Here is an 18,260-nt window from a genome sequence, read left to right as displayed (position 1 = left end):
TTCAATTTTTAAACAGCAGACATTATTTTTTAAATAAAGAATAAATAAATAAAAAATTGTAAAACAAATGTGTTTAATGAAAATTCGAGAAAATTTAAGTACATTAAAAAATAGCAATATTTTTAAAAATTACCTGAAGACTGACAAGACTATTATCACAGTCTGTGGTATCAATATCGTTGAGATTGATACCAGAACGTTCCATTTCGGCATAGGTTCCAAAAGGTAATTTACCTAGGCACTCAAGTTTCATAATATGCATTTTGCTACGTAAATGTTTAGCAAGATGTCCATGTATTCTAAACGCACTTTTGCAGTCATTACACTTGAATGGTCTTGGATTGCTACTGGTTGCTGCTCCAAAAGTAGAAGTCATGCTAACTTTATTACGATGAGAAATAGAACGCTGATGTTTAGTCAAGTGGCCTTTTGTTCTGAAAAATTGATAATTTTCATCAAATATTTTGTAAAGCTCTGCAAAAATAATGAGGAAAAACAAAAACAACAGAAAATTTTCATAAAACATTGCTTATTTAGAAATTTTCTTTTTAAGAAGGAAAATTTTTAATAAAGAAAATTAAAGAAATAATTTAAAAACATTTTTTCACATAAATATTTTTCTGTGAATTTTTTATTATTCTAGTAATTTAGTAACTTTTATATAATTATAATGATATAGATTAACAAAAAATTAAATTTTAGAAACAAGAAATTGTCACGAAAACATGAAAATTAATCGAAAATAATTTCAAAAAAAAAAAAAAACTTAAAAATATAGAAATTAAATTAAGAATTATAAATTTTGATAAATCATCAGATTCTCACCTGAAAGGAATAGCGCAACTTTCACACCTGAATGGCCTCTCGAAATAATGAATGTTGATGTGCAATCTTAAATGACTTTCCTTTGCGTCTTTGCTGAAGACTTTGTTGCACATTCCACAAACACTTCGGCCATCTTCCATCACACTGAAATAAAAACAAATTTCACTTTTAAATAACAATTCTATGAAAATTTTCAATTTTAAATAAAATTTTTTATTGAATTTACATTTTTTTTAAATAATTTACACAGCTCAATTTTAGCAATATTAAAAAGTAAAAAACATCAAGAATTACATTAATATTCATTAATTTAGATTTATTAAAAAATTTTTTTTTTTAATATTTATAGGTAAGCTCGAAATATATTTCTTAAATTGTGTTTTTATTTGGTTTTATAATTTTAATATAAATGCGACATCATAGATTGTCACCTACTCACCTTTTTATTATTTTATCACCTATTTCACTTGTTAGAATTGTTGTTAAAATTAGTCACTTTTTTCAAATTTATTTTATATTTTATTTAATTGAATTATAATTTCAATTAAAAATATATTAAATAAAAGTGATTAACTCTTTAATTTTTTTTATAAAAGTAAATTCAAATTTTTAATAAACAATATATATTACAAATTCTTACGTAAAAATACAAAAAATTGTTATCTATTTAAAATATTGAATATAATTTTTTTCCGTTTTTTTTCCCATTTAAACTGTATTGAACTTTTAGAAATATTTTGATTACCTAATTTTTATTTATTTGAAGTATAAGTTAATCTACCAATTTCTTACTATGATTAGTTGATTATATAATAATAATAATAATAATAATATCTATTTTTATTTTATTAGTTTTTATTCATTTACAATAATTAATAACTTTAGTTTATTTTATTAATATTGTTTTTATTGTAATTATTGTAAGGAGTTTAAGGAATGATGAACAAGAATTTTTTTAGATTTTAATCATTTTTTAATTTAAAAAAAAAATATAAATAAAATATATACCAAGAAGGTAACATTTTTCTATTAGTAATATCTTCATTGACTTACAGTAAAATTGAAAAATTCAATATTTCCTATTATTTTAAGAACATTTTTACTAACATATTTATTCATTTTTAAAAACTTATTGTCTTAACTAATTCTAAATTTTCTAATTTTAATTTATAATTTCTAGTATTAACTCTTTAATTATTATTATTATTATATTTACTAAATTTTTGGGAATGTTCTAGTACTTTTTGACTAATTTTCATTAATACTGAATATTTTGCCCTATACATTATTAATTTTTTTTTTTTTTTTAAATATAATATTCTGATAATTACTTAAAACAAATAGTAATTTGTTCTACATTGACATACATTTTTTATGGCACATATTTTACAAAAAATAATAAACAAAAAATCAAGGATAATTCATCACAAGTTTTAATTAAAATAAAAAAAATGTCAATCTTGAGAAATGAATGGTTCTTTAAAATTCAAGCTCCATGAAAAAAAAATGAAGATAAATTTACGTCATTTTCCTGGTTTTCAAGATTTTATAATATAAATATTATTCTATAATATCTCAATGAAAACGTGGACCTGCGGGAAATTGTCTCCAATTTCTCGCTGCTCCCATTTGACCCCAATAAAATAGGTTAGTTAGATAATGTAAATATGCCAACCTAACGTAATTTGGCGTTGGACCACTCGATGGCTGCAGAAATTCCGCTTGAGGCTTTGAATTGCCTCCCGTTGACGATGGAATCCTAAATGGTGGACCACCAACAACCATTTTTCGTTGCATCGAATGTTTGATACTCTCATTAATGCTCTGCTTGGTCAATTCAATTGAATCAAATCTCTCGGCAACACGAATATCCATTGCTCCTTGTGTTCTTGGAATCTCTTGATGTAAATTCGAAGGCTCGTGTTGTAAAACAGAATCCGATGGTGATCTATATTCGCCAATCATTCTTGTCTCTCTACTCGGTGGTCTAGAGACTTCAACATTTAATTGTTCCATTCCAATTGGTGGGGAAAATTCCTGTTTTGTACGAGGATGATCATGACAATGTGATAATGATGATGTTTTGTACTCTGGTCCCGTTCTGTAATCTTGATTCGTATTACGCATCTCTCGATTCGGTGATCTTAGATCAGAATTACGAAGTTCATTACTTGTGGGTCTCAAATCTGGAGTGTGAGATCTGTTTGTTGACAATCGAATATCCAAGTTTGATTGAGTTGTAAGATTTTCACCGCGAGGTCTCTCAACTTCCCTCATCATTTTCATTGCATTGAACATTGAATTTCGATCAACTTCATTCTTTGCATGTCGATTATTGACATCATGTTGAATAAATGAATTTTCAATTGGTAGATCGACAACAAAATTTGATCTTTCGGAAATGTTCATTAAATTATAATCAATTGTTCTTGCGATTGAATTCACGATACGCGGTTCAAAACACTCTCGCGCTAAACTTGAACGTGATGCGAGATCCTTATCTTTATTGTAAATCGAATCTATATCGAACGGACGCCTTTCAACATTAACACTATTTAGATAAATCTTCTCCCTGATCTCGTGTTTGATATCTTCTGAAGCCTGTTTCGACATGTTCTTGATTCTCGACTCAAGAACTGCAGGTTGTAATTTCGTTGGATCAGTATATGTTACCGTTGGCACACCATGAGATTCTACGCTGAGATTTGAATTATGTTGCTGTAAGTACAATTCCCGTTCTTTGATATGCTTGTTGTCTACTTTACAATTACCCACGCGATATTGCTCCTTCATTTTACTATCCATCACATGTCTTTCAGTAAGATAAGCCTGCAGCATATGGCCATCAGTCTCAGGTTTCCATTCTCTCCCATGATGATGATGATTATTATTATGATGATGAATCGGTAACCTCTCCATACTCTGGACAATTGTTTGCAAAAGAGCAGGTTCAGAAACTGGTGTTAAAATGTCCATTGGTTTTGCTCGTTGAATGGATGATTGTGAAATTTGTTTTATCGTAAGATCCATTGGTTGTGATGAGTGTCGTCCACCATTTATGGAATCAGTGACTGTTTCCATTTCCATGTCGGATTCATTTTTTATTGACGACTGAATGACACTTGATCGTGAGGATGATTCCTCGGAAGATGTGGAACGATTTGAGGGGAAATAATATCTATTCGAAAGTTCATTATGAATTACGGATGATGTTGTTGCTTGAGACATGATTGAATTGGAAATTGAACTGACAACAGTAGTTGAAATTACACTTGTCGTTACTGATGCAGTGGGAAGTGTTTGCAAATATGGATATGTCGTTGGTCTACCCGATGGCAAGAGACCTGGTAATCGACCAGAAGAACTACGTTGCGATAAACTTAATAGACTTTGTGCTGCTTCTTGTTCTTCACTTCCAGACTCTTCACTATCGTCGCCTTCCGTTTCTTCATCCTCGGACGATGATTCCTCAGCATTTCCGCCACCCGCTGTCAAACGAGCGATTGCCTCTTTATCAATGTTTTCATCACACACAACTGTTGGCACTGGCACAATTCCCAGCTCGACACACTTTTTGTAATGCGCTTTTGACTTCATGTGTTTCGTTAGGTTGCCTTTTGTTTTAAAGCTGTACACAGAAAATGTTGAAAGAAATTTTTTTTTTTTTAATATTCATTTTAAACAGTTATTAAAATAATAAAATAATAAATTTTTATTCAATTTTAGACAAATTTTAATTTTATCGAAATTTCCATTTAGTATTGTGTGACGGAAATTTTGTTTTCAGTGATTTTTTTATTCACGTTTAAATGAATTTTTATATATTTATTTTCATTACATTTTTGAAAGAAATTTTTTTTGTAAAAACCCCAAAAAAGGTTCAATTTAAAGTTTATATTTATAATTAAAAAATAATTTTGAATCATAATAATAAAGGAAATCTTACTAACCTGAAAGAACAGTGTTTACAAGTATACGGCCGGACATCGGTGTGTGTTCTGATATGTTTTTTCAGCATTGACGGTTTTTTGCAACGAATACCGCATTCTTCGCAAACGTAGCGACCGCGACCTGAAAATTAGAATACAAAATTAATCTAAAAATACAGAAATATTTCAATTTAAGAAAATTAACACTTGTGCTGCATTATGTCACTTGTAATATTATGTAGCAAAATATTTACTTTATAAAAATAAAAAAATAAAAAAAATAAAAATTTGTCCTACTTGATTTCAGATCAGAAATTTTTAGAGCATTTTTAGTAATGTTTAGCAGAATTTTCATTGTTTCGAATTCGTATTTTTTTTAATTAATCAGTTATAAAATTGTTTTCACAAATTTTTAGTCAAATTTTTCATTTTTTCAAGGAACCTTTTTTCTTCGAGATAGACCAAAAATTTAGGACAATTCATCACAAGTTTCAATTTAAAAGAAAATCAAAGTGTGAATTGTTAAAAAAATTTCAAGGTTGAATTAAAAATTCAAGGCATAAATAAATTTACGTCGTTTTCGCAGTTTTCAAGGTTCAGTGGCGACCCTTTATTACTAATAAATTAGTGATAATTAAAATTTTAGTTTAAAAATCGATTTTGCGGTTTATCATGGACCGTACAAATTTTATATGAGGTTTTACTTTCCGGCGACTCTATGCTATTTTAAATTTAAATAAAAATGTTAAAATTGTAAATTGAAATAATAATTTTTTAATTAAATAAATTTTTTAGTCTAATTAAAATGTGGAGAAATAAAAAATAAGGGAAAAATTGAATTACCTCGACCGCGAACATATGTGTAATCTTCATTGCTCTCGAATCCGCCATCGAATATTTTGACTCGTTTCGCTTTCTCCTGAGTATCATTTTCCAATCCACTGTCAGCACTGATTGGTGTCGTTGGTCGTCGCGACGAATGAGTCATAATATCCTCTTGTTTCGTCGAGGCAATACTGTAATTTAGAGGTCTGTGACGCGAATCATAATGGGCCATATCGACATCCGGTGGTGCATCTTTACAAATCTTCCAGTTAGAATACATCGACAAATTGTGTTGTTGCATAACGTACATTGGCTGTGGTCTATTCAATGTACAATAATATAATCGTGTCGAACACTTTAAACCAAGATACGTGTAAGCATGACCATTAAAGAAAACTTGACCATATGACTTCCTCTGTCTCGGTGTCTCGGGACTTATCAATGGTAATGTATTTGCCGTTGGTGTTATTCCATGATGTTTCTTCGGTGTAAATGTCCCCGGTTTTAATGGCAATGATGTTGGACGTAAAAATTTTGTATTACTTGCCTCTTCATTATCATCATTATAATTCCATGGCGATTTATTTCCATCAATTTTACCAATTAACTCAACGGGTGATTTGTTTCGTACTTCTGTTTTTGATGAATCTAAATTCACAAATATCGATGTCTCTGGCTTTACCTTGGCGCCGTTTAATTTCAAACGACCATTCTCATTAGGAAGACTACTGTCGAGCTTCAAGACGGGACTTTGTCTTAATGTTTTTGCTCTTTGTTCTGAGAATGGCAGAGAATTTATATCAAAGGAATTTCGATCTGAGACTCTTTCCTCCAGGTCTTCAACATTCCAGGTCGAGTGTCTTTTTCTATTTTCAATTAATTTCGGCGAGAATCTCATTTTACTGTAAGAATTTGGCGATTTGTCATCTTCAAATCTTGAAGAAGAATAATTGAATACTTTGTCGATCTTTGGATTTGATTCAAAAACGGCATCTCCGTCTTTTGTTTTATTGGTAATGGTGCTATTCTTCATGAGTCGATCGTCATCCTTGAGATCATTGACAGAAATTGATTTACCAGTTTTATATTTTTCTGTATCTGATTTAATGCTTGAAATTTTTGTTACGATATGACGATGGCCATGATCAGGTGTTTTGAAATTTGATGATGATGATGATGATTTATTCGCTGGACTCGCCAGATCCAATGGTTGATTGAGTGAGGAATCAAGAGATGATGGTGGTCCTGGAATTCCAGGTACATTTTGCGTTAGAATTTTCACGGGACTAGCGAGATTCAATGGTTGTTGAGGAATCATATGCAAGCCCGGCATGCCGGGTATCACTTTGTACGTTGCATCACCCGGAGGTATACTTGAAGGGGATATGTCTACAGAGGGTGAAGAATTGGTCAGTGTATGTGGACCGGGCATACCGGGAACGTATGGTATAACTTTGCCACCATGAAGAATACTGGCGATTCCGGCTTGCGGTAATGTTAGAGGATTATAGGCAGTGATGTTTGTTAATGGATTCAAATGTGGTTCCAGATAATTGTAGCACGTCATTGTGGGCGCTAAATTTGTTGTTGATATGTTTGGTACAATGGGTGCTAATAATTTGGAATTATCTGGCAAAGATATGGAAGAATTTGGTGTGCTATTGTCCGGTGTACTTCCACCGGGAGGTTTGTGTACCATTGTTCCACCCGAATGAAGACCAGATCTGAAAACAATTAAAATTAAATTGTCTTTGTATTTAATAAAAAAAAAAAAAAAGATATGTTTCTTTTTTTTGGCAAACTCACCTGACAACAATGGATGAGGTTTCAGAAGTGGCACACTTGTTGGTGACAATGTGCTCGCTTGTTGGCGAACTAGTTTTCCTTGGTTCGATCCTCATAGTCTTTGTCTCTCCTGTGTTGTCCAATATTCGTACCTCACCGCCAAACATTTGCAAAGAATTTGGCCTTGGAAATTTGGACAATTCCTCCAGTGACCTCAATGTGCCGGGCATTGGTTCGTTTCTTGATTTCTTTGCAGGTGGAGTGTAGGCATCAACAAGTCTCGTATTACCAAGGAGTGGTCCAGGTGATTGTAACGGTTGAAGATTATAATAATCAACCTTGGAATCGTACTCGGCTGTCGTATCCCTTTTATCTAAATCGAGTTGAAAGTCAGCTCGTCTTGGACTCATGACACCTTTACAATAGAATTTCTTGTGCGCTTCAAGATTATCGGCGCTTGTGTAGGAAATTTTGCAAAATTGACAGACAAAATTATTGTCAGCCTCGGTATTGTTCTCCTCATGATTCGATGATGAGCGTATCGCTGCTGTTTTTAACAAAAGATCCTTGATTATTGAACTATCTGCATTTGGTGATACATCTTTATTGCCTTCTTGAGCAAAACTGTCACTATAACATCGTTTTCGAATTGTTGATTCATCACCCGATGAAAGATTCAATGGCTGTTCAGTCTGTTTAATTTCAACTAGGCTCTGCTGTCGCTGCATTAGTTTGTGTAATCGTGGATCAACAGACTCGACAATTACTTGATTGTCGCTGATTATTTTATCTATGTGTTCCTGCAGCCGCTCCGCATTTGGTTTAACATTATTATTATTATTATTATTATTATGATTCGGTGTCATGTTAGTTGAGGAACAAGAGCTGCTGCTGGAGGAATTGGAAGACGTTTCAGTCTCATTGCTCGCATTGTGCAAAGCGGTATGGAACTTGGGCTTATATATCTTGCCAGTTTTAACAGTCTTTATACTCGAAGTGGAGCTTGATGATGCCGGCGGTGGTGGAGGTGTTCCCGTTCCATTGCTCGCGCTATCCGATAGACTTATGTCCGAATCTTCTGATACCTTTCGAAAACACATACAACATATTTCCTAATTTTAGGATTATTATTATGTATTATTAGAATATATTATATGAGTCGTTCGCTCGATGAATTGGAATTGTGTCAATTTTTAAAAAATTTACACTGAGAGAAGTTTAACGCAACATCTGAATTTTTTGAGGGACAGATATTGTACCTCGATAATGTGCAGACGCATTACTAAAATCTAACAGCAGCATCGCCAATCGAGTACGGATTTTGAACTAACTTGTGGGGTAAACAATTAAGTACAGTATCTGTTCACCAAAAAGCGCAGCTGCGATACAATTAAGAACCGATGTTTAGTTCTGCATAATTTTTACAATATTAGAATTTTTTATTTCTGTTTCATGTCAAAAATCTTTTGGAAAATTGAAAAAAAAATGTTCTTCGAGTGAACGGCTCATACATTAAATGTGGATTAGAAAATATTTAAAAATTTTCTTACTTTGTTGACTTCGCTGCCTTGACCTTCCAATTTGAGTGAATGAGACCGAGACCTGCAGTGTTTGTAGAGATTGGATTTTGTTTTGAAGGCAAATCCACAAGGAACGCAGGGATAAGGCCTTTCATTGGTATGAGCCCGGATGTGTTTTTGAAGAACACTGGGCTTGGCACAGGAAAGTTTGCAATAAGAACAAACGTATCCGCTTTTTTTTACCTCGGCGGTGGCGGCAGGTTCACTTTCCGCAGATTCACCTTTGGCTGCTATCTCCTTTTTCTTTTCGCTCTCGGAAGGTGGGACAACAACTTCGGTCGATGTCTCTTTTCTTGTCTCCACATTTTGGCTGACTTCTGTCGAAGCCATTTTCTTGAATTTTTTATGCAAGTACTTTGGTTCGCCATCATTATTGTTGTTGTTATTCGTCAACTGGGGGTCTGTCATCGCCACAGTGTGGGTCTCTGCAAAAAAAAAGAGAAGAAACATATTTAGAATAATAGTCAGGAAAATTTTTTTTTTTTAGCAAAATTTCATATTTGATTTTAGAAAATTTTGGAAAAAAAAAACCACTCGAATGTATATATATATATATAACCGCAGGCGAAATGAAACCGGCTCGAATAGAGAGTTAAAATAGGGTCGTCATATTCTTGAAGAGTGTGTGAATTCATTATAAACACAAAATGATGTCACCGACACCAATCAGAAGGAATAAGACTTTGAGAGATTGAGAATTCTTCAATCTATTTAAACTGATTTTTTGAAGCAAGAAAATAGAATGTTAAAAAAAAAGAATGTCATATATATAAAAGTGACAATAAATTGAAACAAGATTTGTGACGGGAAGTGAAAATAAAGATATATGCAATATTCAAGGAAAATAAAAAATTTTGCATTTTCGAGGCAATAAAATTTGAAAAGTATTTGTCAAAGTATTGTGCCAAGTCGCACGAGAATATATTATTACGAGAACGGAAATAGCAGAGTTCAGCAGTTCAAATCGCTTAGTATCTGATGTGCGAACAGAACTTTCCTTCAAGTGCACCTCATTTATAAATCATGGCCAGGGAACACGGTTTCGCCAGTCAGATTGACTGGAAATTATGCAGGTCGTATCGCGTTCTATTTAAATACGCTTCTTAGCTTCTAACACAATGTAGTTGAATTATAAAGAGGGCATTTTTTTATATACATAATAATGCTAATAATAAATAAAAAAAAATTTTTTTTTAGCTTTTACTCAGTTTCTTCTAATAAATTACAATTTATTTTCCTGATAAAGAAAAAGAATTTAATAAAAATTTAAGTAAATAAGAATAAATAACTTAAATTTCATAATTAAAATAAAAATGAAAAAAATAATAATAAAAAAAGTATATTCGAAAATTGAGAGACATTTTTATAATTCAACAGTTTCGCCCGAAATTGGAACGAATCGAATTCTTGGCAGAAATGTAATTTAAATACTTGACTGACAGGTTTCTGGTATGAATTTGAACCAGATTCATATAGAAGGCTAATTTTGAATTAAAATTTCCTATGGACCAGACAAAAATAAATATTTTCAAATTAATTTTTCATTGTACATTCCCTTTTAAAGATTATTCTCTTTATTTTAGATTTTCTATAAAAATTATTAAGAAGGAAGAAAGAGAGACACTCATCGACTTTTCCTATATCTTTTCGGTCTTTGATGAATTCGTTCAGGCGCCGTCGCCAAAGTGCCCGGTAATTTTAGAACACGCTATTTATATATATGATGATAAAAGAAGTGCGGAGAAAAGAGGAAAGTTGGCTTAGAACCCTCGAGAAGTCGATTCGTTGATGTTGCTATCAGGTCTAACGAAACTCTTCAAAATCCCACACCTGATATATATACAAATAATGCGCGCCATATACCATTTCATTTGTATAATGAAATGGTTTGGATTTACCAAATGAAAAGGACAATGAATTTTCAATGCGTAATTCAAATTTAGAGAGTAAAATAAAAAAAAAAGACGAATGATTATTATTAATTTTTTATGTTATAATAATAGAAAGTAATATTCTAAATAAATTAGAAAAATTAAATGATGCACAACAAATTAAAAAATAAATTCATCTCACATTTAAATTGAAAGATAACTAAATAACTCATAACTAACCGCAATAAATTTTTAAACGTATTACATTCAGCTTTACTTGTCGAATCAATATTTTAGAATTAATTAAAATTTAATAGCCCAAGCAAAAAATAACATTTTCGATATCTTAATTACATAAAAAAGTAAATCATTCTTCTTTTATCAAACAAATATTGCATACGTCACGGCTTTTTTATCATTGTAATCTATAATATACTCTCAGAAATAATAAAATTCCTTTATCTTTGTTTTTTACAAATTTTGATTTTATAAGAAAAAAAAAACATTTGGTTATCAAAGTTTTATATGTGAATCATTATAGAAGAATAAATATAATAAAAAGTAAATATTTTTGGACAGTTACTGTAAATATTTAACTTGTAACTAGACAAATCTATTGTGTTTATATATGTACTTTAAAAAAAAAGTACTTTAACATCTATACAGAACCTGTTTCGAATGCTGAAAAAGATGCGTCATTGGCAGACTCAAGTTAAATGAAAATATACCGACGTATCTGTCATTCTATCAGTTGAATATACAATTTTCCAAGAATTAATGCCAAGAAATTCCTATAATCGATTTATACAGCTATTGCGAATGATTCACTTTAAACCTCAATAACCGGGATTACTAACTTTTTTAACAGATAATTTTATATCTCATTAATATATTAATCTGACAATCTGTGAACTCTTCATGAACAGCCTATATATATATATAATATATCGCAGAGCTTTATTTTATTCGAAACAACAAGTATATATTGCAAAATTTACATTTTCAAATTGTTCCACTGTATTCTTTTTATTTATCATCAAGAATAGTAAATTTCATATATAAAATTAAATTTAAAAATACCTCAAGATCTATATTTAATTTTTTTCTATTATAAAGTGATAGATTATTATGCACATTTCATAATGGATCAATCTTTAACTATTAAATTAATCAAAGTGATTAATGAATCAGTATGTGATTTCACTGAAAAAAAATTCTGTTTAGGCTATATTTAACATTACATTCTAGTTATGTTAACCAGAATTCTAGTTGAATTAACTAGAATTCTCGTTAAAATAACCAGAATTCTGGTTAACCTAACCAGAATCAAAATGTTAAATATACCCTTAACCAGAATTCTGGTTATTCTAACTAGAATTTTTTTTCAGTGTAGTTTGACAATTTGGTTAATTATAAAGTTTTTATAAAATACTACTCTCAAAATATACTGAAAAAAAAAATTTATTTGATTTAACACCCAGAGAAAAAATATATTTGTCTCAGAGCTAAATAAATTTTTTTTGCTAAAAACAAATAAAAAGTTATTGTGTTCTGAGACAAATATATTTTTATTTGCTTCAAATAAATTTTATTTGTCTCAAATAAACATTTATCAAGTTTTTCTAGTAGTAAGAAACATTTATGCAAAAATATTTGAGACTAGATAACAAGCTTAAAGCGTTTTTACTCAGTCATTACTAAAAATTTTCATATAATAAGGAACAATAGAATTATTACAATATAAGTTAAAGTAAAATTTTTATTTTTGGAATTTATTAAAACATAAGATTCTTAGTTTCAAATATATTAATATTAAATATCAATAATAAATTTTTATATTTATGCGTCTATTAAGATTAAAAGTTTCGTTTTTTGCCTTTTTAGTGGCGAAGTCATTTACTATACATCAGTCAATTCCATTTTGGAAGCAGCTTCTGCTTCAATGGAAAGTAGACCTAAACTACTGAGTCTACTTTGACCAATTTGTGATCTCTAGTAGTTTTTGATCAATTTAAGTTTACTGAATGACCTTTCAACACTTGCCAACGTTACTGGCAATGAGAACAACAGTAAAAAGGCCAAGTAAATCTGACTAAAATCACATTCGAGTACTGCATATTTCTCAATTATGAGTTAAAGAGTTCTTTTGTTGAAATATTCAAATTTTCGTTTTTTACCAGAGTAAAAATTATATTATTTAGTAGTAAAATGTTTTCTTTTACTCTATATACCTAAAACTGTTACAGATTCGTGAAGATCCATATCTTTCTTTTGTAATACTTCTGATGCATATTTCGTTTCATTCAATGTTTCGATCAGTAAAAAACATCTTGCAAATCTGATTTTTCTTTATTAAAAAATGAATTGATTTTTGCGTGTCCAGCTATTTCTTGATCACCTCTTACAGCACGTTGTTTTTTCAGTTTTCATTTCTGGGCACAACTTTTATATGTTCATTTACTCATCAATTACTGTATATAATCACTGGAATTTCACAAAGTAATTTATGAGAATCAGATTACATGTGAAGAAAATAAATACAAACAAGATTGAGAAACTATACTAGGGACTAAACCAGTGATGGGTAGTTATGGAATACTCCTCGTTATTTACGCATTGCATATACGTCTATACGCGTATATAAAGGTCGAGTCACATGTATCAGATTAATACAATACAATTCGTTTCATTCTGAAGTTAAATTTTAATTCTTTGCAATCCTGTATTTTCTTTCCTAATCAAATAAGTTTTCTCCCGAAACTAAATTTTAATCTTTTTAAATCTTGAAATTTTATTCCGAATAAATTCTATTGCCCTGGAAACCGATTGATTCGGAATGAAATTTCAAGATTCAGAAATATTAAAATAAAGCTTCGTAAAAATGATTAGATCATTAATTTAAATTAAACAATCACCATACGAGATTAAATTTAAAATTTAAAAAAAAAACCTCTCTCTAAACCTGAATCAGTGAAATATTCCACTGAAGATCAGTGAAATTTGACTGAGAATCAGTGGGTCGATTCTTGCGATTTCAATCAGAGAAATTTCACTGAATATCAGTTAAAAATGAATGATATTTTAGTCATTTTTAACTGATTTTTAATGAAATTTCACTGATTGAAATCGCGAGAATATATCCACTGATTCTAAGTCAAATTTCATTGATTCAGTTTTAGAGAGCTTATATAGAATCTCATTCGAACTTCAGTGAACATTTATACAATTTGATTTGGTTTTAATAATGCCTAGACAGGGTTTCCTAAATATAAATTCCATTATCAGTTAGAATATTGCATTTCCAATTTTCTATGCAGAAACTATTCAAACTACAACAAAATTAGGGTGCCAGACTTTGAAAAAGTTAGGACAATGGACCTATGTTTGTATGGATATTATTGCGATTTGGAAATTGCTATAAAGCCGGAAAAATTTCTAAAAAAAAGACCTATATATATTCTATGCGACAATTTTTCCTCATACGAAAGCAGTATGCACTTAAATAGACAGGATGTTCCAGCAAAGTATCTTCAAATCAAAGTGACCACGTGGTACATAAATGACACTAAGCGCCAAGGCCGTAGTCGGCGATAATGGTGATTCCGTATACACATTTACATGTGCATATGTATATATATACTTTTACATATATGCATATACATAAGCAAAGTATGTACGTTCGTCGAGGTTTGAATGAACCGGCAACACCGCGTTCCCCATTGAGCATAGACTCTTTCTCTCTCTCTCTGTCTCTCTTGCGTTTTCTTGACTTCTCGTGATGTCGACGATCATTCCGAGCACAAGCGAAACAATAACGATCAAAATAGCTTACAGCTTTGATGTATCATCGTTCTTCGAGAAAATTTTTATTAAACAATTTGTCGACTTTTTTTTTTGTTCGGTGCAGTTTACATTCCATAAGTTCACATATTTCCAGTTCTTTTTCGAGTATCGCGTTTTTATTCGGAAGAAGCATTATACGCACGGCAAAAGGACCTTGCGACTCTATTTAATAGAAAAAAAAATTCCTCGCACAAATGACTGAATCATCTTGCAGTCAACGTCAGACAGTTTTATTGACGATATATAAGCCACCTCTTGTATTATAAACACTTGCATAGAAATATGCAATTACATGCTAAAGTTGACTAAAAAAAATCCTCCTTATCGTTGACTAAATGTGCAAATCATTAACTTTCACTATTGAATGAATTATTATCGATTTTTCAAATCGAAGCTATACTTGATTGGAAAAATCATATAATATATTTATTAATAATCCTCGCTTAGATCTCACATTTTTTCTATATCTTTATAAATGACATTGCTATTAATATTAAATCGTTTATTTTACTTTTTGCCGATGATGTTAAAATTTTTAGAGTTATTCAATCAAATGTTGATACTGACGAACTTCAAAGTGATTTAAAGTGTTTTTCGATGTGTGATCTTGGAGTGATTTTTGATAGCAAGCTAAGCTTTAACGAGCATATTTAAAAGGTTGTTAATGCTCCGTCCAGAGCTTTGGGTTACCGTCTCCGAACCGCAAAATTTTTTACTCATATCGATACTTTTTAATATTCTTTATTTTGCTCTTATCACTGTAAAAAGAAAGATATTAATTTAATACCGACTTCGGGTACTAAATTGTCATTTGGTTCTATTTTAATACCTAAAATCGGTACTGTTTTCACAGAAAAAAACGCTGGGTAAATTTTGTTGCAGGTAATTTTTATACCGATTTTGGGGTAAAAATTCTACTTTTTTTTCGTGTGTTAGTACTTTCTTTTTACAGTGATTGTATCAAAAATGGAATATATTTAGCTTTGATTTGGAATCCTCAATTAAATAAATATAATGACATGTTCGAAAGTGTTCAGAAGAGGTTCCTAAAGTTCCTGGCATTCAAGTTAGATGGAGCTTATCCACCACAAGGAAGTGATTATATGTAAATTTATGCTCTCGATTTTGTTTTAGAAGTTTGGCTCAACGCAGAATTTTTTATGCTTGTAACTTTTTATTTAAAATTTTGTTATCGCAGCTTTATGCTCAAGACATACTTTATCAGATCAATTTAAGAGTACCTAGAGTTAATTCTCGATTTTCCGAAAACATATGAGAGATTCTTTTTCAATCGCCCCAGCACAAAAAGTCAATGTTCTGGGATTGGCTTCATACTTTGGTAAATTGTTGTCCTATATGATAGTAATAAATCCCTAAAATATAAACTCATTAAAAAAATATTTGTAGAAAGTAGAGGGGGTTGAAGTTTTGACGTTAAGGGTAACATTGTCATTTTCAAATCCGTATAACTATGACAAAAGTTAATGGATTTTAATTTATCTATAATGAATTTTATTGCATTTTTCACGTACTTTTCAAAAATGTATACGAAATTTAAAAAAAAAATTTTTAACCCCTTTTTTTTCAAAAACAACCCTTATTTTTCGATTTTCACCCCTTCGGGTATTTTTTTTTTTTTTTTTTTTATTTTCATTGGAAAGCTGAGGTTTTTTCCGATGAGCTATGTAAATATGAAAATGGGACAACAATAATTTTGTGAGTAACAGAATATTAAAGTAGGCGGTGCCGATAAGGGGTGTACCTGGAGATCATCTTTGAGGATTTAGATAGGCACCGCCTAATTTAATATTATGTTTCTCACAAAATTATTGTTGTCCCATTTTCATATTTACATAGCTCATCGGAAAAAACCTCATCTTTCCAATGAAAATAAAAAAAAAACAAAAAAAAATTCCCGAAGGGGTGAAAATCGAAAAATAAGGGTTGATTTTGAAAAAAAAGGGGTCAAAAATTTTTTTTTTTAAATTTTGTATACATTTTTGAAAAGTACGTGAAAAATGAAATAAAATTCATTATAGATAAATTAAAATCCATTAACTTTTGTCATAGTTATACAGATTTGAAAATGACAATGTTACCATTAACGGCACCCTTATCGGCACCGCCTACTTTAATATTCTGTTTCTCACAAAATTATTGTTGTCCCATTTTCATATTTACATAGCTCATCGGAAAAAACCTCAGCTTTCCAATGAAAATAAAAAAAAAAAAAAAAAAAATACCCGAAGGGGTGAAAATCGAAAAATAAGGGTTGATTTTGAAAAAAAAGGGGTTAAAAAATTTTTTTTTTAAATTTCGTATACATTTTTGAAAAGTACGTGAAAAATGCAATAAAATTCATTATAGATAAATTAAAATCCATTAACTTTTGTCATAGTTATACGGATTTGAAAATGACAATGTTACCCTTAACGTCAAAACTTCAACCCCCTCTACTTTCTACAAATATTTTTTTAATGAGTTTATATTTTAGGGATTTATTACTATCATATAGGACAACAATTTACCAAAGTATGAAGCCAATCCCAGAACATTGACTTTTTGGGCTGGGGCGATTGAAAAAGAATCTCTCATATATGATAATAATTTAATTAAATAATAATAAATTAAAGCCAAATTTAACAAAAATTACTGCAATATTCTTCGTAAAGAACATAATATAAGAACATTATAAAAAAAAGTTACATTGCAATATTATTGCTTCAATGTATATATTTATTAATTTCTTGAAAATTTATTTCGACTACAAATGAAAGGCACATATATATATAGTACTACTATTTCAAATTTTCCAATGTAGGTTGAAAGATTGCACACGAATATTGCATAAAACTGTATAGATAGTGACTAAAATTATCCAGATAATGTGTGTATACGAGTAATTAACTCCACGAAAAAGTTAATTATTTTCATACAAAATCTAATATAACGATGCGAAAAGAGAAAAGTTTACTTTACCTAATAATTAATTTTAAATTACATATACTTAAGAAAGCATTTAAATTTTAAATTTAAAGAAAATTTTTTTCATTTATTGCACTATATTTTTATTATTATCACTTTTATTTTATTACTTAAAACATAAATATTGAACACCCGAAAAAAGTAATTTGCATTTTAGCAAATTTCTTTTATTTTTATCCGATTTTTCCTTTTTTATCCTAATATTATATAATCGAAGGATATTCTCTCAATTTTAGAGAGGAAATTGTTGTCCTACCTGATAGTAAATAACCCCAAAAATTTTTTTGACTTTTTTGAATTTTTGGGAGAGATAGAGGGGGGGGGGTCAATTTTATCAGTTTTACCTGACACCGCCTACTATTTTAATTTTTTCTGTCTTTGCAATAAAAAAAATTTTAGCAGGTATGTTTTTTGAAGGTTTTTTCATGCTCTTTCCAATGGTGAATTTTGTTTTTAAAAATTTTTGAATTTTGACCTTGATTTTCTATAATTAAACATAAATTTGCTATTTTCACTAAAATCGGTCCGATTTCTTTTTTAAATAAATAATTGCAAACGAAAGCTGAGGTTTCTTCCAATCTGTATATTATATATAAATTTTCAGAATAGCAAATTTA

General features: G+C 30.1%; 1 protein-coding gene across 4 annotated transcripts in view; it reads right to left on the bottom strand.

The window, feature by feature from the left end:
• The window catches only part of LOC127281465 (uncharacterized), a 136,048-nt gene that overhangs the window by 3,011 nt on the left and 114,777 nt on the right, over positions 1-18,260 (bottom strand). For 3 of the 4 annotated variants that reach the window (XM_051305185.1, XM_051305187.1, XM_051305188.1), the window contains 7 exons: positions 8,915-9,369; positions 7,386-8,476; positions 5,598-7,303; positions 4,776-4,896; positions 2,501-4,453; positions 826-969; positions 134-434 (listed from right to left, as the gene is read on the bottom strand). In XM_051305185.1, coding sequence (XP_051161142.1) covers positions 134-434; positions 826-969; positions 2,501-4,453; positions 4,776-4,896; positions 5,598-7,303; positions 7,386-8,476; positions 8,915-9,369 — 5,771 coding nt within the window. The remainder of the gene's footprint in view (positions 1-133; positions 435-825; positions 970-2,500; positions 4,454-4,775; positions 4,897-5,597; positions 7,304-7,385; positions 8,477-8,914; positions 9,370-18,260) is intronic. The other variant, XM_051305186.1, reaches the window with a different exon arrangement.

The sequence above is a fragment of the Leptopilina boulardi genome, unplaced genomic scaffold (genome assembly GCF_019393585.1).
Source record: "Leptopilina boulardi isolate dan_hultmark-lab unplaced genomic scaffold, ZJU_Lbou_2.1 LbouV2_269, whole genome shotgun sequence".
NCBI classification, from domain to species: Eukaryota; Metazoa; Arthropoda; class Insecta; order Hymenoptera; family Figitidae; genus Leptopilina; species Leptopilina boulardi.
Note: the sequence above shows the minus strand (reverse complement) of the source record. Positions and strands in the feature narration are given on the sequence as shown.